The 23,478-nt window shown below is 39.2% G+C and overlaps 1 protein-coding gene across 4 annotated transcripts in view; it reads left to right on the top strand.

Annotated features, from left to right (window-relative positions):
* The window catches only part of RBM41 (RNA binding motif protein 41), a 97,590-nt gene that overhangs the window by 59,237 nt on the left and 14,875 nt on the right, over positions 1 to 23,478 (top strand). For 2 of the 4 annotated variants that reach the window (XM_077145657.1, XM_077145658.1), the window contains one exon: positions 764 to 4,487. In XM_077145657.1, the coding sequence (XP_077001772.1) occupies positions 764 to 930 (167 nt within the window). In that variant the 3' untranslated portion in view covers positions 931 to 4,487. Of the gene's footprint in view, positions 1 to 763; positions 4,488 to 13,490; positions 13,751 to 23,478 lie in introns of those variants that run through there. The other 2 variants (XR_013169444.1, XM_077145659.1) reach the window with 2 other exon arrangements.

Below are 23,478 nucleotides of genomic sequence, written 5' to 3' on the forward strand. Positions count from 1 at the left end.
TTTAAACTTAAAAAAAACTTAAAAAAAATTTCATACCCCCCCAACATAATGTGATCCATTAATTGAAAAACTGTATAATGAAAAAGGCTTTATAAAGTAATTGATAATTTTAGATGGATAGCTGTTTTACTAATCTTAGCAGCTATACACACTTGATAACTCATTGTATATATGTATGTAAGACATAAATTATTCCTTTAAGTGTAAGAACATTTCTCGTGTCCTTATGATTTCACATACTCCTAACAATTCCACCCCTTTCAATCCAGTCTCTGAGATTCACAAGTTGAATATTCCTGCTATATACATCTTACACTTCAAGCCCTATAAAAGGGCTCCCACAGCCACTCTCCCACCAAAAGAAAAAAGTTGCAAAACGTCTTCAAAGCCATGATAGCTTTCATTTGTTTCACCCATTTTGGGAAAGATTAGGTTCTAACATTACCTATAATCTGTGATCTAAGATACAGACTCATGTATTATTAGTTATAACTTAGCCTTCTTCAGCATACTATCTATATCCTTCTTTATTTACCTGTATCTTTGAATTAGAGGCCCGGATATCCATTTTAAGTTTTTATTGTTATTATTCTTAGACATTAATTTAATAATGCTGAGTTATACAAATTGGAAATTATAGAAAAGATGATAACTACAAATAACTATATGGCCTTATGGCCTGACATTTAGGAACCTAACTTAGACTTGGAATATAACTGGAGTATTAAGCCCTATGTAATTTCATGTATTTTTTCTCTTTTAGATAAAGAGATAGCATGGCAAGCGCTACATCTAATAAATGGATATAAACTATGTGGGAAAATATTGGTGATAGAGTTTGGAAAGAACAAAGCACAACAGTCAGATCATCAGGCTGCTTCTCTCATATCATGTGCTACAGATAATACTACAGAAATCATTGGTAGCTAGAAGATAAATAGATTGTGAATCTTGGTTGGTCTTTTTATGTCAGAAACTTGAATATAGGATTTGTGTATCAAACAATTTCAATTTGTTTGGCGTTGAAGAGGAGAAACTAACTGAATAAGAAAAAAAAGTAATCAAAATAGCCCCTTTTAGCTTTTGGGGAAAATTGATAGAAAACCTTTCCTATAATAAAAGACTACATATGATAAATGATGTACTAAGAATGAAGGGTAGGATACAGAGAGTATCCTTTTCTCAGGATAAATTAGAAAGGATTTTTTTTTATATCTTTATTTTTCTGGAGTCTTCAACATTTATCCTTAGGAATAACATTCTCTCCAAGTTCACCTCCCATATAAGAATGAAAAAAAAACAATTACATGTTGAAATATTTATTTACTAGAGCTCATTTGTCCCTAATTTCATCTACCTAGTAAGCAAAAATCTAGGACCCAAGGCCTAAACATCAACAACTGTTAAGTCACAACTATCAGTACTAACAGTAGGAAAATTTCATAAGTCAGTCCATATGTTAAATGAATACTTCCTCATTAAGTTATCAAAAACCTATATATTTTTCTAAAGGAATTTTTAGATCAAAATATTGGTGTTCTACTTGCCATTTAAGCTAGCTACCATTGAGTGATATTTCAATTCAAAGCAATAAATACTGAATGATTGTCTAATATCTGTTAGGCATTAAGTTATATGAATTGTAGAAGAGGTACGTGCTAGCAAAAAAAAAAAAACTACTAAAAGAGAGTAGGAAGAAAGAGTTCTCTAAAAGAGAAGCAGCTAGTCTCAATCCCCATTTTTTTGTTTACAGTTGCTGGAGAATAGAAAGACGATAAGGTCTAGAGGAAGTAGTACAAACTTTGGAGTTAATCAGACTTGTGTTTAGACCTCACAGCCATATTTATCACTTTGGGACATTTATAGGTCACTTAAGCTGAGCCTCAGTTTTCTCACCCGTAAAATTAGGATGATAATATTACTTACCTCACGGGGTTGTGAGTGTTAAATGAGATTATATTATCCAGGCTAAGGAACTGAAAGAAAAACAAATGAAGAAAAATGAGCAGAGTCTCAGAGAACTCTAGAAAAATTAGTCACATCTACATATGCAAAATGGGAGTGCCAGAAGGAAAGAAAGAAAAAAGAGGCAGAAAAAATACATAAACAAATAATAGCTGAAAATATCTCCAATTTAGTGAAAAGACGTTTTATGTCCAGGAATTGCAGCAAGCACCAAGTGGGATAAAGGCCAAGAGATTGGCAAACAGGCACATCAAAATAAAAATGCTAAAAGAGAAAGAAAAAAATCTTGAAAGCCACATAAGAAAAATGGATCATCACTTAACAAGAGATAAGTTTTCTCATAAAAAACAATGGAAGTGGCAGAGGGATAATATATTTAGAATGATCAAAGAAAAAAAACCTATCAACCAAGAATTCTATATCCACCAAGCTATTCTTCACAAATGAAGGTGAAATAAAGACTTTCCCAGATAATAAAAAACCTAAAATTTGTTCCTTGCAGACCCATCTTACAAGAAATATTAAATGGAATTCTTTGGGCTGAAAGCAAGTGCCCTCAGACAGTATTTCAAATCCATTCAAAAGACAGAAAGCATTGGTAAAGATAATTATGTTATTATAAAATACAGTATAAATGCATATTTCTCTTCTCAACTGATTTGAAAAACAATTTATAAAACAGTATTATGTAGTTGCTTCTTGGGCCTATAGCATAAAAAATGTAATATATTTGCCAATAACAACACAAACGAGATGGGTAGGAGCAAAATTGTACTGGTATAAGAAAATGATTCTAGATAATAACTCGAATCTCCAGGAATAAATGAAGAGAACCAAAACAGAAATGAGAAGATTAATCTAACAAAAGATTTAAAACTATGCTTGCTCTCCTTTCTTCCCTTAGCATCTCTAAAAGACATAAAACTGTATAAAGGAATAGTTATAATGTGCTGTTATATAGAAGTAATGTGTATAACAATAATATCACAAAAAAGGAGATGGAAGGAATAGAGCCATATAGAAATAAATTTTCTACATTTCACTGGAATTAAGTTAGTATAAATCTGAAGCCAAGTCTGATAAGGTAAGATGTATATGGTAGGCCCTAAAGCAGCTACTAGGGAAATATCTAAAAAATATGGTGAAAAAATCATTAAAGAAATTAAACTGTAGCATTAGAAATTAGTTAATGTAAAATAAAGTAGAGGAGTAGAGGAACAAAAATAGACATGAGGCACACTGAAAAAAACAGTAGGATGATTGATATGAATCACCAGTATCAATAATATTAAATGTGAATAGATTAAGCAATTCAATCCAAAGGCAAAGATTATCAGAGTGGAAAACAAGATTCAATTGTATGCTGTGTACTGGAGATACTTTGAATTCAAAAATGTAAATGGATGGAAAAAATGTAACATGGAAGCAGCCACCACCAGAAAACTGGAGTGGCTATACTAATATCAGACAAAATAAACTTTAAAACAAAAAATGCTACTAAAGATAAAGAGGAATATTTTATAAGTTAAAAGGATCAGTCCATCATGAAGATGTAACAAGTACAAAGAAATATGCACCTAATAACAGAATACCAAATTAAAAGTAAAAACTAAAATAAATGAAGGAAGAAATAGACCAATCAACAATAATACTTGAAGGTAATACCCTACTTTCAATAGTAGAACAACTAGGCACAATATCAACAAGGAAATAAAGAGCTTGAACAGCACTATAAACCAACTAGAAATAGCAGACATCTATAGAACACCCAACTCAACCAAAATAGAAAGTACATTCTCAAGCATATATGGCACATTCTCTGAGATAGAACATATGCTAGGCCATAAAAAAAAAAAAAAAAAACCTCAGTAAGTTTGAAATCATACAAAATATCTACTCTGACCACAATTTAATGAAATTGGGAATCAATAAGGAAGAATTTTGGAAAACTTACAAATGTGAAAATTAAATTAAACAACACAATCAATTGGTCAAAAAAGAAGATACAATATAAGTTAGAAAATCCTTTGGGATAAGTGAGAGTGAAAACAATATACCAACATTTATGGGATGCAGTAAAAGCAAGGCACTTAGCGAACTTTATAGCCACAAATTCCTGTATTGAAAAAGAAGAATGATCACATATCAATAACCAAATTTTCCACCTTAAGACACCGGAAAAAAGAAGACCAAACTAAACTTATAGCAAACAAAAAGAAAGAAATAATGAGTGGAGGATACATAAATGAATAGAGAATATAAAACAATGGAGAAAATCAATAAATCCAGAGGTTTGTTCTTTGAAAACATCAACAAAATTGAAGTTGGACCCTTACCTCACACAATGAAAGACAAATAGCCCAATAAAAAAGGACAAACTATTTGAATAGATATTTTTCCAATGAAGATATACAAATGGCCAATGCACAGTGGAAAGTTGCTCAAAAAAATTATTCAGCAGATAAATGCAAATCAAAACCACACTGAGAAACCACTTCATCTCCCCCCCCCCCCCCCGCCCATGTATAAAGAGATAATAACAAGTGTTGACAGGGATGTGGAAACATTGGAACCCTTGTATAATTCTGGTGTAAAATGGTGCAGCCACTTTGTAAAACAGTCTGGGAGTTCTTCAAAAAGTTAAACATAGAACTTATATTTGACCCAGCAAGTTCACCCCTAGATATCTAGCCAAGAGAAATGAAAACATGCTTACAAAAATGTTTATGGCATCATCTTTGATAATAGGCAAACACTGAAAACAAGTCAAGTATCCACTGGTGAATGGACAAACAAAATGTGGTACGTCTGTACAATGGTATATTATTCAGCCATATAAAAGAATGAAGTCCTGATGCATGCTACAATATGGCTGAACCTTGAAAACATACGAAGTGTAAGAAACCAATCACAGAAGACTACATATTTAATTGTTTCATTTATAGGAAGTGTCCAGAATAGGCAAACATATATAGACAGTAGATCAGTAGTTGCTTAGGGCTGGAGGGGATGGGGGGATTGTGGGTTGATAGCTAAAATATGTCACATTTCTTTAGGACTTGATGAAAATGTTCTAAAATTGATTATGGTGATGGTTGCACAATCCTGTGAATATGATAAAAACTGTTGAATTGTATACTTTAAATGGGTGAATTATATAGTTTGTGAATTATATCTTGACAGAGCTGCCACAAAAGAAAAAGAAGTTAGATACAACTCAAATGTCCATCAGTAGGAGGAGGGATAAAAAAAGTTATGACACATACAATCATTGGAATACTATACAGCCATTTAATAAGTGAGGTACATCTATCTATATATTCTGACCTAGACTAGTGTCTCAGATCTTGTATTGTGTTAAAAAGCAAAATGCAGAAATATGTATAGTATCAATACATTTTTGTACACAAGAGTTTGTGTGTGTGATAATATGTGTATATGGATATGTCCAAGTAAATTTAGGACAAAGCAAGGAAAATCATACTGAAAATGGGACTTTCACTTTATGAAATTTTTAAAGTGGTGTGATTCAGAATGATTTTTACTTTTTTTCAGTAACACAACACACATATATAGTATGCACATATATATACTCTGCCAATAACTTGGCATCCTGAATATTTGTCAGGCCTGCACCGAGGATATCATCTGACTATACTCAGGAAAAACTATCCCTTCGATATACTCTCACTTGGGACTAAATCACCAATTATAAATGTAAGGAACAAGATTTGAAATTATGACCCTGTTATAGCCCTTTGCACATATCTCTAAGCTGGAATTTTCTGATGGAACTTCTTCGAGTTGGGCAGAAAACCTCACCTCTGCCCTTTACTAGACCTCAGACCACTAGCAATAGAGGAAAATAAAAATGGAGAATGTCTTTCAACTGGTGCATAGATTACCAAACTGTGGTGTATCCATACAGTGGAATCCTACTCAGCAATAAAAACTAACAAACTGTGATACATGCCACAAAATGTTTCTCAGATGCATTATGCTAAACTAAAGAAGCCAGACTCAAAAGGCTATTTACTGTATGATTCCATTTATATGATATTCTGGAGAAGACAAAACTAGGGATGTAGAACAGATCAGTGAATGCCATGGGTTAAAGGTGAACAGTTCAACTATGAAGTGTCAAAGCACGAGGATTTTCATTTTAATGATGGAACTTTTCTATATTTTGATTGCACCTACATGACAGTATGCATTTGTCAAAACTCATAGAACTGTACACCAAAAAGGGTGAATTTTACTGCGTGTATATCTAAAAATAAAATTAGTTTTTTAATGAAAGGAGTCATTTCTGTTGTGAGGAGTTCTTATTCTGTGGTCTTTTGATTGTATTTGAGTATATTATATATATACTTGCTGCGTCTTGCCCAAAGGTCAGGAATAATTGTCGATTAAAAACATCTTGTTCTAGTTTGCTAGCTGCTGGAATGCAATATACCAGAAACGGAATGGCTTTTAACAAGGGGAATTTAATGAGTTGCTAGTTTACAGATCTAAGGCCGAGAAAATGTCCCAATTAAAACAAGTCTATAGAAATGTCCAATCAAAGGCATCCGGGGAAAGATACCTTGGTTCAAGAAGGCCGATGAAGTTCAGGGTTTCTCTCTCATCTGGAAAGGCACATGGCGAACGCAGTCAGGGCTCCTCTCTCGGCTGGACAGGCACATGGCGAATACGGTATCATCTGCTAGCTTTGTCTCCTGGCTTCCTGTTTCATGAAGCTCCCTGGGAGGCGTTTTCCTTCTTCATCTCCAAAGGTCGCTGGCTGGTGGACTCTCTGCTTCGTGGTGCTGCAGCATTCTCTGCTCTCTCTGAGTCTCTCATTCTCCAAAATGTTTCCTCTTTTATAGGACTTCAGAAACTAATCAAGACCCACTCAGATGGGTGGAGACATATCATCCCCTAATCCAGTTTAACAACCGTTCTTAACTAAATCTCATCAACCAGGGAGATGATCCCATCACAGTCCCAAATACACAGCATTGAATAGAGACTATTCTACCTTTAAGAAATGGGATTTATATTAAAACATGACTTTTCTTAGGGGGCATACTTCCTTTCAAACCAGCACATTCCACCCTCTGGCCCCTAAAAAAGACATGTTTTTCCCATATACAAATATATTAACTTCATAACAATATCAGAAACCTTAAACCTTTCAGTAGCAATACAATGAAGTACAAAATTGGCGACAGTATAAAATCTCATCAAGTTAGTTACAGGCATGGTCTGTCCTAAGGCAAAATTCTCTCCATTTACTCTGGACCTTTGAAAACTCATGACAAGTTATTTGCTGCCAACATACAAAGAAGGAACATTCACAGGATACATAGACACATTTCCATAGGGAGGAAGGAACACAGGGGTCACTGGACCCATACAGTTTCGAAAACCCGCAGGGCAAAGTCCATTAGATTTCAAGGTCTGAGAGTCATTTATCCTCAGGGCTTTAGAAAGTGGCAGTCCCACCCTTTCCAAATGCCTACGCCTGCCTCTCTCTGAAGGCAACCTTGGGGGATATTGGGGAGACCACCTTTCTCTCGGCTCCACCCTCTCCAAGCATTGGGGCCGCACCCGGGCTCTCTGCCATCTCTGGGGCACACGCTCAGCCCCTCCATGTGGTGGCAGCCAGGCTCTCCCCCAACCCCAAGAAACGTGCTTCACCCTCTCCAAGGCCTGAGGCAGCATGACTCTTCCACTGCAATGAGGTGGAAGGCCCATTCTCTGCCTTTGGGGAAAACTCACCCTCTCCACGGGCTTGGGTGGGTCCACTCTCCTGGCCCGAGGCTTCCTGACTTCAGACCTCAGCCTCCACGGTTTTGCCTCTGAAGTTATTTTTCCTCCAATGTGTCCCTTCTCTGAACCCCTCAGTCCAGACTGGCAGCAGCTCTATTTATACAGGTCCCACTGCACTCTCGTTGGCTTTCTATGCAGTAACCTTGGATCATGCCCATCAGACATAAGGAGTTTCCACAAATCTTTCCTGGATAACTCCATGTCCGATCCTGACTTTCTCTGAAATGGCTGACTGGTTCCACATCTGGTCAAATCCTCACATGGAGCACTATTCTCTGGGGTCTCCATTTCTGGAGGCCCAGCATTTTCCAGGACCTCAATTTCTAGTTTCTTTTTACTCAAGAGTTCAGTTCTCAGCTTATCTCTTTCCTTTTGCATTTCACTATAAGCTGCAAGGAGAAACCAGACTGCACTTTCGACATTTAATTTGGAGATCTCTTCTGCTAAATATCCAAGTTCATGGCTTTTAAAATCTACCTTCCAGGCAATACCATTAGTCAACTTTGCCAGATTATCTGCCATTTTAAAACAAGGATCACCTTCCTTCCAGTTTACAATAACACGGACCTCATTTCTGTCTAGAGCCTGGTCAGAGGTATCTTTAGAGTTCGTGTTTCTACCAACAGTCTCTTCACAGCATTCTAGGCCTTCTCTATCAAGCTTCTCACAACTCTTCCAGAATCTTTCCCATATCCATTTAAAAAGCCGTTCCAACATGTTTGGTATTTGCACACTGCAGCAGCAGCACCCCACTCTCCGGTACCAAAATCTGTTCTAGTTTGCTAGCTGCTGGAATGCAGTATACCAGAAACGGAATGGCTTTTAACAAGGGGAATTTAATGAGTTGCTAGTTTACAGATCTAAGGCCGAGAAAATGTCCCAATTAAAACAAGTCTATAGAAATGTCCAATCAAAGGCATCCGGGGAAAGATACCTTGGTTCGAGAAGGCCGATGAAGTTCAGGGTTTCTCTCTCATCTGGAAAGGCACATGGCGAACGCAGTCAGGGCTCCTCTCTCGGCTGGACAGGCACATGGCGAATACGGTATCATCTGCTAGCTTTGTCTCCTGGCTTCCTGTTTCATGAAGCTCCCTGGGAGGCGTTTTCCTTCTTCATCTCCAAAGGTCGCTGGCTGGTGGACTCTCTGCTTCGTGGTGCTGCAGCATTCTCTGCTCTCTCTGAGTCTCTCATTCTCCAAAATGTTTCCTCTTTTATAGGACTTCAGAAACTAATCAAGACCCACTCAGATGGGTGGAGACATATCATCCCCTAATCCAGTTTAACAACCGTTCTTAACTAAATCTCATCAACCAGGGAGATGATCCCATCACAGTCCCAAATACACAGCATTGAATAGAGACTATTCTACCTTTAAGAAATGGGATTTATATTAAAACATGACTTTTCTTAGGGGGCATACTTCCTTTCAAACCAGCACACATCTGTATACACATTCATACACAAGCTCACTATTTTAAAGTCAGAAGATAAATGGGACAGTATATTTGCCACACACAATGTGCTAATTTTCTTAAATACAATGTATATAAGTTTCTTAATATATAAAGATCAACAATCCTATAGTAAGGTGCATAAAAGAAAAGAGAATTTATAGAAAAGGAAATATAAAGGTCAATAAGCTAAGAAAAATGTTCAGCCTTGCTAATAAGGTAATGCAAATTGAGGCAATGAGTTATCTTTTTAAAGATCTTTTTAGATTCATAGAAAAATCAGAAAAATACAGAGTTCCCATATATCCTTCATCCAGTTTCCCCTAATGTTAGCATCTTATACATAAGCACAGTGCAGTCATCAAAACCAGGAAACTAATATTGATACAGTACCATTATCTAATTTGTAAACCTTATTTGAATTTTGCCATTTGCTCCACTATTTACTTTTCTGATACAGGGTCAAATCCAGGATTCCACATTGCATTTTGTTATCATGTCTCCATAGTATTCTCTAATCCATGACAGTTCCTCAGTCCTTGTCTTTCATCTCCTTGACAATTTTGAAAACTGTTAATCTGTAGAGTGTCCCTAATAAATATGATGTTTTCTCATGATTAGAGACAATTGTCTGATATTTTCTCATAACTAGATTTATGCATTTAGATATTAGGTTATGCATTTTTATAGGAACACCACAGAAGTCATGTTGTGCCTTTCTTAGTTCATAATTTCATGTGATTCTTGATGCTATGGCTTAATACTGGTGACGTTAACCCTGATCACTTGGTTAAGCTGGTGTCTGCTAGGTTTTCTTACTGTAAAATTACTACTTTCCCCTTTATTAATAAATGTTTTGTGAGAAGATACATTGAGACAATTTAAATGTCCCGTTTCTCATCATACTTTTCTACCCTAAGTTTAGCGTTGATCAATGAGTTTTACTGGCAACACTTATTTTATTTCCTTTATTCCTTTTAAATTTGTTAATTGAAATTCTTACGTAAGGGAGATGTCCCCTCTCCCTCAATAACTTATTTACTCGATTATTTATATCAGCATAGACTCATGGATATTTATTTTATTCCATAGACTATTATCCAATCCATAATCCATTATGTTTTACTCAAATTGTCCTAGCTTTGGCCATTAAAAGCTCCTTGCTGGCTTCTATGGCCTTTTCTTAAATTTTTTTGTTTTGGAGTAATTTCAAATTTATAGCACACTTACAAAAAAATAATGCAAATCCCATACAGAAAACTCAGCACAACCCCCATCCAGATACTCAGATCCACCACCTTTTAATATTTTGCCACTTTCGCCATATTCTATCTCTTATCTGTATTCCTATCTATTTTCTAAACATTTGAGAGTTAATTGTATACATCATGCTTCTTGAGCACTTAATACTTCCATGTACATTTCCTAAGAATGAAGATATTCATTTATATAATGATCTTAAATACAGTTATGAAGTTCAAGAAATTTAACATTGGTATAAAGCCTACAGTCTATGCTACCAATTTTTCATATATCCCATTAATGTCTGTTTCAGTTTGCTAAAGCTGCCAGAATGCAATATACCAGAAATGGATTGGCTTTTATAAAGGGGATTTAGTAAGTGACAAGTTTACAGTTCTAAGGCCATTAATATGTCCAAATTAAAGCATCAACAAGAGGATACTCCACTTGAGAAAGGCCAGTTGTGTCCGGGGTTTCTCTATCATATGAAAACGTACATGGCAACATATGTTATCCTCCTCTCCTGGCTTCTGGTTTGAAATGCCTCTCTCAGCTCCTGTGGGCTATCTGGTGTCTCCTGGGGCACTTTCCTTTTGCATCTCTAAATGTCCGTGCCTAGACATCTGCTCTCTGTATTGACTCTGAGCTCTTTCTATCTCTGTGAGATTTTCTAAGGATTCCAATAAGCTAATTAAAACCTTCCTTGAATGGGCAGGGTCACATCTCCATCTAATCAGAAGGTTCCATCCACAATTGGGTGGGTTGCATCTCCATAGAAGCAACCTAATCAAAACGTCCCACCCAAACAATAGGTCTGCCCCCACAAAATTGGATTACAGTTGAAAAGAAAAAACATGGCTCTTTCTGGGGTTCATAATAGTTTCAAACCCAGCACAATGTCCTCTTAAGCTTCTCCAGTCTGGGATCATGTATTGCCTTTAGTTGTCATTTTCTCTTTTAAACGTTTCTTTTATTTTTTAGTTCTGAGAACTTATACTCAACATGAACTTTCCCAGCTCAAGCCCAACGAAGCATTCGATTAATGAGATTAATCATACTCACAATGTTGTGCTACCCTTGCCACTCTGTATTACCAGAACTTTCCCATGATCCCAAACAGAAACTCTACATTCATTATGCATCAACTCACCCTCCCTCCTCACATGCCCCGTAACCTGTGCTCTCTGTCTTCATGAACTTGCATATTCTAGCTATTTCACATAAGTGGAATTATACAATTACTATATAAAGTAATTATACAATAACTTTGTATCTGATTTATTTCACTCAACAGGATGTCTTCAAAGCTCATCCATGTAGTGGCATGCATCAGAAATTCATTCCTCTTTAAGGTTAATATTCCATTGTATGTACATATCACATTTTGTTTATCCATTCATCTCCTGATGGACCTTTGGGTTGCTTCCACCTTTTGCTTATTGTGAATAGTGCTGCTATAAGGGCAACAAGTAGGATTTCAAAGACTTTTCTCAGCCAATCTGCCCATTTATTGGAGAAAAGCCATAAAAACAGATCAGAAATGGAAAAAACTTTGATTTATTCAATTTTTTTTGTTCAATAGAATGTCATTGCAGCCTCTTAGGTACATGTCGTTGACTGTAAAACTCGATGTTATTTACCCATTTGCAGTAAGATGTGTTAGCAAATACACAGACCCCTCCTTCAGCAGCTAATAAATAATACTAGTGCAATACAGTTATTTAAGAATGGTGAGGTTGGGTGGGCCATGGTGGCTTAGCAGGCAGAGTTCTCGCCTGCCATGCTGGAGACCCAGGTTCAATTCCCAGTGCCTGTCCATGCCAAAAAAAAAAAAAAGAATGGCAAGGTTTAGGCAGGAGTTCCAGTCTCTGAGCTGTTTGTCCTATGCTATTCCTACTGCTCACCCCCCACCCCCCCAAAAATTAGTGATCCTATGGTGGTTAATACCAGCGGGAACTATAGGAAGAGCTCATTTGTGGCATTGGAGAGTTGTGGTTAATGTGGTTTTTGTGGGAATCCATGTTTGAGGGGTTCTTCTGTTGAGTAAAAGTCTACTGGAATTTTGAACCAAACCCAAGTTCAATAAATATTATACAGTCATGTAAAGAGAAGTCGGTGAAAAGGGGAGCCACATAATTCCTTTACAGACCCACCAGTTTCCTTCTGCTATCTGTATTCTCTGTGTTCCTACAAAGGTAAGTTTGTGTGGCTTAATGCAATTCTTGGTGGTGTTAATAGGAACATATAGTCAAACAAGTTTGCATTCAGCACCTGAGCCAACTAAATGGACTCAGCCCACCATTTCCCACATATTTACATGAGTTTAGCCTCTGGATATTTCTGCTTAATATCTATCATTGAGGGAATAGGCTCATCTGTATAAGTGAAATTCGTGGGAGAGCTTGGCTGGGGAAGGAGTGTTATGATATGTGTACTGAAATCAGATTGGTAGAAACAGGCAAGCATGTGAATAAATTTACCAATTTATGTATTGCTGTGGCTAAGACTATATGCAGGTTTGGCTTCATGGCGATTGGATGCTCCTCCTTGTTCAGATTGATGTGCATTTAATTGGGTTTCCTGCCAGTTGCCAACAAGAAGTAGCACCAGTGTGTTTCCAGTGGTGTGGGATAGGCATTGTACATGCTCTCTGTGGTTTGAAAAAAAAAGTTGTTAGTTTAGCCATGCATCAAATTAAATCTTCAACTATGGGGCACTCACAAGTGTGCCAAGTTGTTTTTAAGATAGACATCAGTTTGTTATTCATTTGGCCCATTTTTACCCCTATTTACTGCTGTGCCATTGGGCCTCAGAAGGAGACCGTTTAGTCCATCATTTCTGGTCTTGAGGAAGCTTTTTCAAGGCAGCCATTTATATAGTTTAATAGGCTCAGGTGTGGCCTCTTGGTAGATGGCAGTGCGACTGCACCAATAAATTTATTCTCAGGTTAGTTTTGGTACTGGGCTTCTGACTATTGTTTTCTATCTAATGTAAAGTGAGTTATTTCTCTCTTTTAAGGAGCTTCTGGAAGAGTAACATTGGGTGACAGTCTCCCATGAATTTTTCCCAATTTCCTGTTTACGGCTTGGCTTAGGTAAGTCTGGCAGATTTTGTAGTCATCATAAACATGTGGTATCAGATTAGGAGAGACATTCCCATGAAAAGTGCAGTTAGGTTTCTCCACGGGATTAAATGGTCATTTTGTATTGTTGGTAAGAATTGCCTTTCTTGTAACACCTAAAAGCTACAATTATTTACGGGTAACCAGATTTGTAACTCTGTAGTGCCTGTAGGTGTAATATAGAACTTGCAGTTGGTATAGTGAGAAGGTTATTTTAGTCAAGAATTTCCAAATGCATTGCAGTCCCTTATTCTTTAGACATGCCTTAGCCCAGGTATTATTATACTATATGCATTGTCTTCATTGTATATATCGATCAGTGGCCAGGGAGGAGGTCCATGGTAAGGTTCCCTTGGCCACTTGGTTAGTTAAATTTCTCTCTGTCTTTATAAATGGGGCTTGTATATGAGGAGGAGAGAGATCCCTCTAATTAACAGGAAAAGAGGCCATTGGTTGTAAGGGTGTACATTGTTGTCAAGGTTTACATTTATTGTCATCCAAGGGATAAGATGGAGCTCTTATAATAAATTTATCTCTGTATCTCCATAGTTTGTTGGTATTGGCTCTGGATTACAGCATCTTTAAATTGATTACACCAATCATGATCCTCCTGGTTGTAATATTGGGTGCATTTTATCTCTAGACATTTTGTCTTAGTTTTTTGGCTGCTAAAACAAATACCATACAATAGGTTGTGAATGTGTTGGCTTACAGTTTTGAAGCTAGGAGAAGTCCAAAATTGAGGCATCAGCAAGGCAATGCTTTCTTCCTGGAGACTAGTGGCATCCTGGGGCTGACTGCCAGCAGTCCCTATGCCCTTGGCTTTTCTGTCACATGGCAATGCACATGGGAACATCCTCTCCTTTTCCTTCTGGGTTCCACTGACTTCCAGCTTTTGTTCCTCCAGGTGGCCTCTTCATGAAGCCTCCAATAATAGGATAAGGCCCAACCTCATTTAGTTGTGCCACACCCTAACTAAAAATAATTTCTTCAAGAGTTCCTATCTACAGTGGGTTCACACCAACAGGAATGGATTAAAATTAAGAACGTGTTTCTTTCTGGGTACGTAATTCAACCTATCGCAGAATTCCTTAATTGAAATTCAATAGGTGGCAGCCCATTGCTCTATTTGTTTGATGGCACAATTTAAGAATAGTTGGTTTTGTCTGATTTAAAGTAAAAGTTGGCTCATAAGTTTAGAAAGCATTTATGAGTCACAAGTACTATAGAGTTTGGCTTAGCTAGAATAGATGTTGCTAGTTGGAGTAGGGTAGAAGGATGAGTCGCTAACCTCAGTGTTGATGTCTGTGGTCATGTTAGGTAAGATGGACTAACCTCAATAACCAACATCATGGTTCCCATTGTCCCCAAGCTAACTTGTATTGTGTGTCTCTCTGTGTTGTGCATGTGACATGTTGTTTCTAGATATACCTTGTCAGTAGTAAGATGTAGATTACCAGGACTGGGATGATCCACAAATGGACATGTGGTCAACTCTAGTGAGGGTAAGAACTTCTCAGGTATGAAAGATGCATAGCAACAGAGTAGGGTTTAAAGTTGGGGGTCATATGCAACCAGCTGTGGATACAGCAGATCTGATTGTCACCTGAATATCACCCAAATAAGTGTTGTCTGTTGCAGGGGTGATTAGGTTCACCCCCTGAGTGTCAGAAGAAGGTCTAGATTTATTCTACAGTGTCTGTAGTGGAGTAAAGTGCATGGTTGGCAGCGGAGGGTGCTTCTCTCTCCTAATGGAAATGGGTGGCTTGCCCAGCTTACACTGGATGATGAGATGACAGGCTGAGGATGGTCTCAGAGTCAATGGTCCATGTTAGGTCCTTGTCAGGATCAAGGAGGAAGTGGGGCTAAGCTATGGGTTTTCTATGAGGGAGAAGGAAAAGGTGAAAGTACCAGTTCTATGCTCCTTTGCTGTGGGATCGCATGCCCATGAAGTCTCATAATTGTGTTGTGTCAGGTATGATTGTACACAATGGCAGAGGTTGCCATGTCTCTATACGTTTTCTCATTTGTTGTGAATTTTAATATGGTGTGGTTAAGCCAAAAGGGTGTGTCGGTTTGAATTTTATGTACCCCAGAAAAGCCAAGCATTTAATCATCATTCACTATTGCTGGGTGGGAGATTTTTGATTATCCATGGAGATATGACCCACCCAATTGTGGGTAGTACCTTTTGATGAGATGGTGTCCATGGAGATGTTTCTCCACCCATTCAAAGTGGAGTTACTTGCTGGAGCTCTTTAAGAGGGAAACATTTTGGGCAAAGCCACAGAGCCCCCACAGCCAGAGACCTTTGGAGATGAAGAAGGAAAATGCCCCCAGGGGAGCTTCAGGAAACAAGAAGCCAGGACAGAAAGCTAGCAGACATCTCCATGTTCACCATGTGCCTTTCCAGTTGAGAGAGAAGCCCTGAATGTCATCGGCCCTCTTGAACCAAGGTATCTTTCACTGAATGCCTTAGATTGGACTTTTCTATAGCCTTGGCTTAGTTGGGACATTTTCATGGCCTTAGAACTGTGGACTTGCAACTTAATAAATTCCCCCCTTTAAAAGCCATTCTGTTTCTAGTATATCGCATCCCAGCAGCTAGCAAACTAGAGCAGGGGTGTGAATGTAATATAATTAGGACTATTAGGAGTGCTTTTGTCCATTTGGGGGACTATTGTCCTTCAGGTTCTCTCAATCATGCTTGTTTTAAAAGCCTGTTATGTCTTTAATATTTGCTGCTGTGGGACCATAGGGCAGGTGAAAAGCCCAAACAATGCTATTTTGTAATATCTGTTGTTCTGTTTGCTTTGCAGTAAAATGGGAGCCTTGTTTTAACTATAACCTGTGACACTCCTAAGGGCTATTAAAGCAGTTTTGTTAACCCTTCAGTAGCATTAGCAGGGTTTAGAGCCTTACATGGGTAAGCCAACAGAAGGCCCATGTAGGTATCTACCATTGTTAAAGCATATATAATAGCTCCTGCTTCTGCAAAAAGAGGCCCAATAAAGTCCATCTGCCAATTTTGAATGGTCATTCTCTGAATTTTCCTCCCATGTGGTAGGCCTACATCAAGATTTCTGACATGTGGTGTAGTACCTAATCATTTTGTGTAGATATCTCTCTGATAGTGACTCCTCCATTAATCAAGTTTCATAATGCCATGATGCCCAAATGGCCCTGATTTCTCACTGACTTGCCCACAAATAGAAAGTGTAGGCTAGCACATCTGTAAGTTCTGGGGTCTCTTCCTCCTTTAAGAGGATTATCTGCTTTGGTGGTTTGGTTAGCTCATTGGCTTTGGTATTGTACAGTACCACCTCCACATCTTATTTGGTTTGAGCCAAGGTGTGGCGCACAAGGATGGGCAAAGATGGACCCAATGTGGCATTTTTTTTCCCTACATCTCCCTATAGGAAGAATTTCAGCCTTGTAGTTTCCAGGAATTTTGCCAACATCCTGACCAAATAGCTCATTAGCCACTGTCCAGGTCTCAGTGAAAATATGAATTCTAGGAAATGTTTATCAAGGGCATACTCTACCACAAGGAGTAGTGCACATAGCTCAGCCCTTTGGGTAATTTGGTCTATCCTACAAATGGCAGTTGGAGAATATTGGAAGTTGGAGTATATTAAAAGGGGTGATAAGCTGCAACTGTCCATTGACTGATTCCCTTATATCCAGTGTTTGGCCCATTGGTGAAGAAAGGCTATTGCTTTGATTGTTTAGAAAGTGCGAACCATCTTCCCTCTGGTCTCCATGAATATGGTTTGAAAAGTCTGCTGGTTTGAAAATATTATGTACCCCAGAAAAGCCATATTTTAATCCTAATTTAATCTTGTGGAGACAACTTTTTTTTTTCATCCTAATTCAGTACTGCAGGGCAGAAATTTTTTATTAGATTATCTCCACAGAGATATGAATGCACAATTGTGAGTGTGACCTTTGATTACATGGAGATGTGACTCCACTCATTCCAGTTGGGCCTTGATTAGTTCATTAGAGTCTTTAGAAGGGGAAACATTTTAGGGAAACCTCAGAAATGACAGAGCTGAAAGAGAGCGAGAACTGACACAGACAATGACATTTAGAAAACAGAGGTATTGGGAGATGTTTGGAGTCCAGCAGATACCACCATGAGATGGTAAGCAAGCCAGAACATGGTGAGAACAAGGGAAGCCAAGAGATGAAGCCCAGCTCCAGAGAAGCAAAGTGAGGAACCCCCACAGGAACAGAGGCTGAAAGCAAAGCAGCGCAGGAGCAAGGGACCAGCAGATGTCAGCCACATGACTATCCAGCTGGCAGAGGTGTTCCTGACCCATCAACCTTCCTTGAATAAAGGTATCTTTTCATGGATGACTTAGTTTGGCCGTTTTTATAGGCCTAGCACTATAAACTTGTAGCATATTAAATTCCCATTTTTAAAAGCCATTTCATTTCTGGTATATTGCAATCCATCAGCTTACAAACTAAAATAGCAAGATATGTAGCTGTTGTGACACTCTGGTTGGGCCAGATTTTGCTCCGTCCTGAAAATACCATTTCCATTCTAATAAGGAGCCCTCTGTTGATGATTCAATTTTTTTCCTTAAAGTTTTCATTTTGAAATAATTTCAAACTTACAGTGGCAAAAATAAAACCAAACACATACAGAAAGCTCCAGCATAGCCCCACACATAAAGATACCCAGATCCATCAATTTTAAAATGCCACATTTGCTGTATCATTCTGTCTAACCATCTATCTATCTATTTTCTAAACATTTGATGGTAAATTATATACATCATACTCCTTGAACACATAAAACTTCTGTGCGTATTTCCTTATGTAACCATGTCAAGTACATATATCAAGTTCAAGAACTTTAATATTAATATAAAGCTTATAGTCTATATCCATTTTTTCATATATACCCATAATGTCCTTTTGGACATTTTCTCTTCCATTATTGGATCCAGTCCAGGGCCACGTATTGCATTTAATTGTCCTTGTCTCCTTAGTTGCTCTTTTTTTTCAGTTGTAGAAGCATATCTACCACATACACGTTCCCATATCAACCACTTACAAGATTAATCATTGCAGAATTAATCATATTCATAATGTTGCCAGAACATTCCCTTAACCTCAAACAGAAACCCTATACTCATGGTGCATTAACTCCCTGTTCCCCCTCGCCCACCCCACCCCTAGTAACCTGGACTCTACTTTCTGTCTCTATGTATCTGCATATTCTAGCTATTTCATGTAAGTGGAATCATACAATAACTCACTTTGTGTCTGACTTACTTCACTCAACATGATATCATCAAGGCTTATCCATGTGGTGACATGTTTCAGAATTTCATTCCTTTTTAAGGCCAATATTCTTCTGTACGTATATGTCATGGTTAGGGACATGTGTCAGCTTGGCCAAGTTATGGTAGCTGTTTATCTGATTGGGCAAGTACTGGCCTGTCTGTTGCAATGAGGACGTTTCATAGGATTAGGTCATGATCACATCAGCTGCATGAACAGCTGATTCCATTTGTAATCAGCCAAAGGAGAGTGTCTTCTACAATTAGTGATGCTAAATCTAATCACGGGAAGCCTTTTAAGGAGGACTCAGAGGAGACAGGCCCCATTCCTGCTTCGGCTGGTGAGCCTCTCCTGCGGAGTTCATTCAGACCCTCCATTGGAGTCATTGGCTTCACAGCTTGCCCTGTGGATTTTGGACTCTGTGTTCCTGCAGTCACGTGAGACACTTTTATAAATTTTATATTTGCAAGTGTTCCCTGTTGATTCTGTTTCTCTAGAGAACCCTAACTAATACATCTTGGTACCGAGAGGGGGGTGGTTCTTAAGAAACAGAATCTTAAAAATGGGTTTTTATGAATGGTTTTCTACTCTGACTGGACTCAGAGACACTAAGGACTCTGATTCCCGTAATCAGAATGACACTCCCAAGCCATGGAGTGAGTTGGCAAAGGAGATAGTCAAAATATCATCATTTGATTCTCCTAATGCTTCGCTTGTACGAAGCCAGGCTCTGGGGGATAATGTTTTTGACACCTTTACAGACTTTTGTAGAAATAAGAGTTATAGAGATGTTGGTTGGTTGTTGTTAGATACACTGGCTACATTAAGGGGTGAAAGGGATGGACTTAAGGCTTCAAATCAGAAGCTTAAGTGCCATGTGAAAGATGATGAAGTTTCTATGAGTATCCTGAAGGAAAAATCTTATTTCCTGTAGCCATAGACTTGAGATATCTGAAAATCAGACTCAGAATCTTATTGTTAGAGTAGCAACTTTACAACACAAACTAAATCTCAGTCTTGCATGGTGTCTGCTGTTAGAGTGAGGGCATTGATTGGAAAGGAGTGGGACACTGAAAAATGGGATGGTGACATACGGATTGATAATGATGTTGGGGGCGAGGTTGAAACCCTAGGCCATGCTGAGTCTTCTCTAGATAACCCTGTAATAGTCTGCCCTGAGGACATAGCCACCCCACCTCCAGCCTGCCTTGAGGAATTGGCCACCCAACCTCCTCCTGCAGGGATTAGCCCTAGAGTGATTAATCCTGTTTCACCAGATGAAATTGCAAATGAAGGCCCTGAAGCAAATGGCTTGGAAGATATTTCTAATTCTTTTCATGACCCACCCCCACCACCCCTCGTTTCTTCCAGACCTATAACTAGACTAAAGTCTCAACAGGCCCCTAAAGGTGAGGTACAAAGTATCAGACATGAGGAGGTACGTCATACTCCAAAAGAACTGTGTGAGTTTTCCAATTGATATAGACAGAAATCAGGGGAATATGTGTGGCAATGGATTTTAAGAATGTGGGATAATGGTGGGAGGAATATAAGGCTGGATCAGGCTGAATTTATTGATATGGGCCCACTAAGCAGAGATTCTGCATTCAATGTTATAGCTCAAGTGGTTAGAAAAGGTGTTAACAGCTTGTTTGGGTGGTTGGTTGAAACATGGATCAAAAGGTGGCCAACATTAACTGAAGTTGAAATGCCAGAACTGCCCTGGTATAATGTAGATGAGGGGATCCAGAGGCTTAGAGAGATTGGAATGTTAGAGTGGATTTATCATGCAAAGCCTGCTCTTACACCCCAGGAATGTCCTGAGGATGCACCTTTTACCAGAACAGTGAGAAATAAATTTGTGACACCAGCACCACCATCCCTAAAGAGCTCTGTGGTTGCACTTCTCTGTAGGTCAGATATTACTGTAGGAACTGCTGTCACTGAGCTGGAATCCTTAAACACAATGGGGATGACAGGATCCCGAGTTGGCAGAAGCCAGGTGACAGCACTTAATCACCAAAGACAGGGTAGACGTGGCTATTATAATAGACAGCAAACTCAAAGGAGGCATCAAAACTATGTGACACGCAGAGATTAGTGGCATTGGCTAGTAAATCATGGGGTACCTGGAAATACAATAGAAGGGCAGTCTACTAAATTCTTGTTGGAGCTGTATAAACAAAAGAGCTGTAGGTCAAGTGAAAAGAAGTCTAACGTGAATTACAAAAACACAAAGTCACAGCCCCTTAATCAGTTTCCAGACTTGAAACAGTTAACAGACCCAGAGCCCCATAAATGAAGGGGAGGCCAGGTCCCTTTGAGGGAGAAAGCTGTTACACTGCCACAAATTTATACTACTAATCTTCCTCCAAGTCTTCCCCAAGGAGACCGACGGCATTTTGCCAGGGTAACTGTGCATTCGGGAAAAGGAAATGATCAGATATTTTGGAGATTATTAGATACTGGTTCAGAAGTGACATTAATTCCAGGGGACCCAACATATCACTCTGGACCACCGGTCTGAGTGGGGGCTTATGGAGGCCAGGTGATCAATGGAGTTTTAGCTCAGGTTCATCTCACAGTGGGTCCAGTAGGCCCCTGGACCCATCCTGTAGTTATTTCCCCAGTTCCGGAATGTATAATTGGCATACACATACTGAGCAACTGGCAGAATCCCCATGTTGGCTCTCCAATTCGTGCAGTGAGGGCTATTATGGTGGGAAAGGCCAAGTGGAAGCCACTAGAACTGCCCCTAACAAGCAAAATGGTAAATCAGAAACAATACCTTATTCCTGGAGGGATTGCAGAGATTACTGCCACTCTTAAGGACTTGAAAGATGCAGGGGTGGTGCTTCCCACCACATCCCCGTTCAACTCCCCTATTTGACCTGTGCAGAAAACAGATGGGTCTTGGAGAATGACAGTGGATTTTCATAAGCTCAACAAGGTGGTAACTCCAATTGCAGCTGCTGTTCCAGATGTAGTATCATTGCTTGAGCAAATCAATACATCCCCTGGTACCTGGTATGCAGCTATTGATCTGGCAAATGCTTTTTTCTCAATAGCTATTAGTAAGGATCACCAGAAACAGTTTGCTTTCAGCTAGCAAGGTCAGCAATATACTTTCACTGTCCTACCTCAGGGGTATATAAACTCTCCAGCCCTATGTCATAATCTTGTTTGCAGAGAACTTGATCGTTTCTGCCTCCCACAAGACATCACGCTGGTCCTGTATATTGATGATATCATGTTGATTGGACCTAGTGAGCAAGAAGTAGCAATACTCTAGTTTTACTGGTAAGGCATTTGTGTGTCAGAGGATGGGAGATAAATCCAACAAAAATACAGGGGCCTTCCACCTCAGTATAATTTTTAAGTGTCCAGTGGTGTGGGGCATGTCGAGATATCCCTTCTAAGGTGAAGGATAAGTTGCTGCATCTGGCCCCTCCCACAACCAAAAAAGAGGCACAATGCCTAGTTGGTCTTTTTGGATTTTGGCGACAACATATTCCTCATTTGGGTGTGCTACTCCGGCCCATTAATCGAGTGACCAGAAAAGCTGCTAATTTTAAGTGGGGACCTGAACAAGAGGAGGCTCTTCGACAGGTTCAGGCTGCTATACAAGCTTCTCTGCCACTTGGGCCATGTGATCCAGCAGATCCAATGGTGCTGGAAGTGTCAGTGGCAAATAGAGATGCTGTCTGGAGCCTTTGGCAGGCCCCTAGAGGAGAATCACAACACAGACCCTTGGGATTTTGAAGCAAAGCCTTACCATCTGCTGCAGATAACTACTCTCCTTTTGAGAAACAGCTTTTGGCCTGCTACTGGGCCTTAGTAGAGACTGAACACTTAACCATGGGCCACCAAGTTAACATGAGACCTGAGTTGCCTATCATGAGTTGGGTGTTGTCTGACCCACCAAGCCACAAAGTTGGGCATGCACAGCAGCACTCTATTGTAAAATGGAAATGGTATATATGAGATAGAGCCAGAGCAGGGCCTGAAGGCACAAGTAAGTTACATGAAGAAGTGGCACAAATGTCCATGGTTTCCACTCCTGCTACATTACCTTCTCTTTCCCAGACCAGAGCTATGGCCTCTTGGGGAGTTCCTTACTGTGAATTGACTGAGGAAGAGAAAACTCGGGCCTGGTTTACAGATGGTTCAGCACGATATGCAGGTACCACCCAAAAGTGGACAGCTGCAGCATTGCAACCCCTTTCTGGGGTGTCCTTGCAGGACAGTGGTGAAGGGAAATCCTCCCAGTGGGCAGAACTTTGAGCAAGGCACCTGGTTGTTCATTTTGCTTGGAAGGAAAACTGGCCAGAGGTGCGTTTGTATACTGACTCATGGGCTGTTGCTAATGGTTTGGCTGGATGGTCAGGGACTTGGAAAGACCATAATTGGAAAATTGGTGACAAAGAGGTCTGGGGAAGAAATATGTGGATAGACCTTTCTGAGTGGGCTAAAAACATGAAGATATTTGTGTCCCATGTGAATGCACACCAGAGGGTGACTTCAGCAGAGGAAGATTTTAATAATCAAGTGGATAAGATGACCCGTTCTGTGGATACCAGTCACCCT

This window comes from Tamandua tetradactyla, chromosome X (assembly GCF_023851605.1).
Source record: "Tamandua tetradactyla isolate mTamTet1 chromosome X, mTamTet1.pri, whole genome shotgun sequence".
Lineage (NCBI taxonomy): Eukaryota > Metazoa > Chordata > Mammalia > Pilosa > Myrmecophagidae > Tamandua > Tamandua tetradactyla.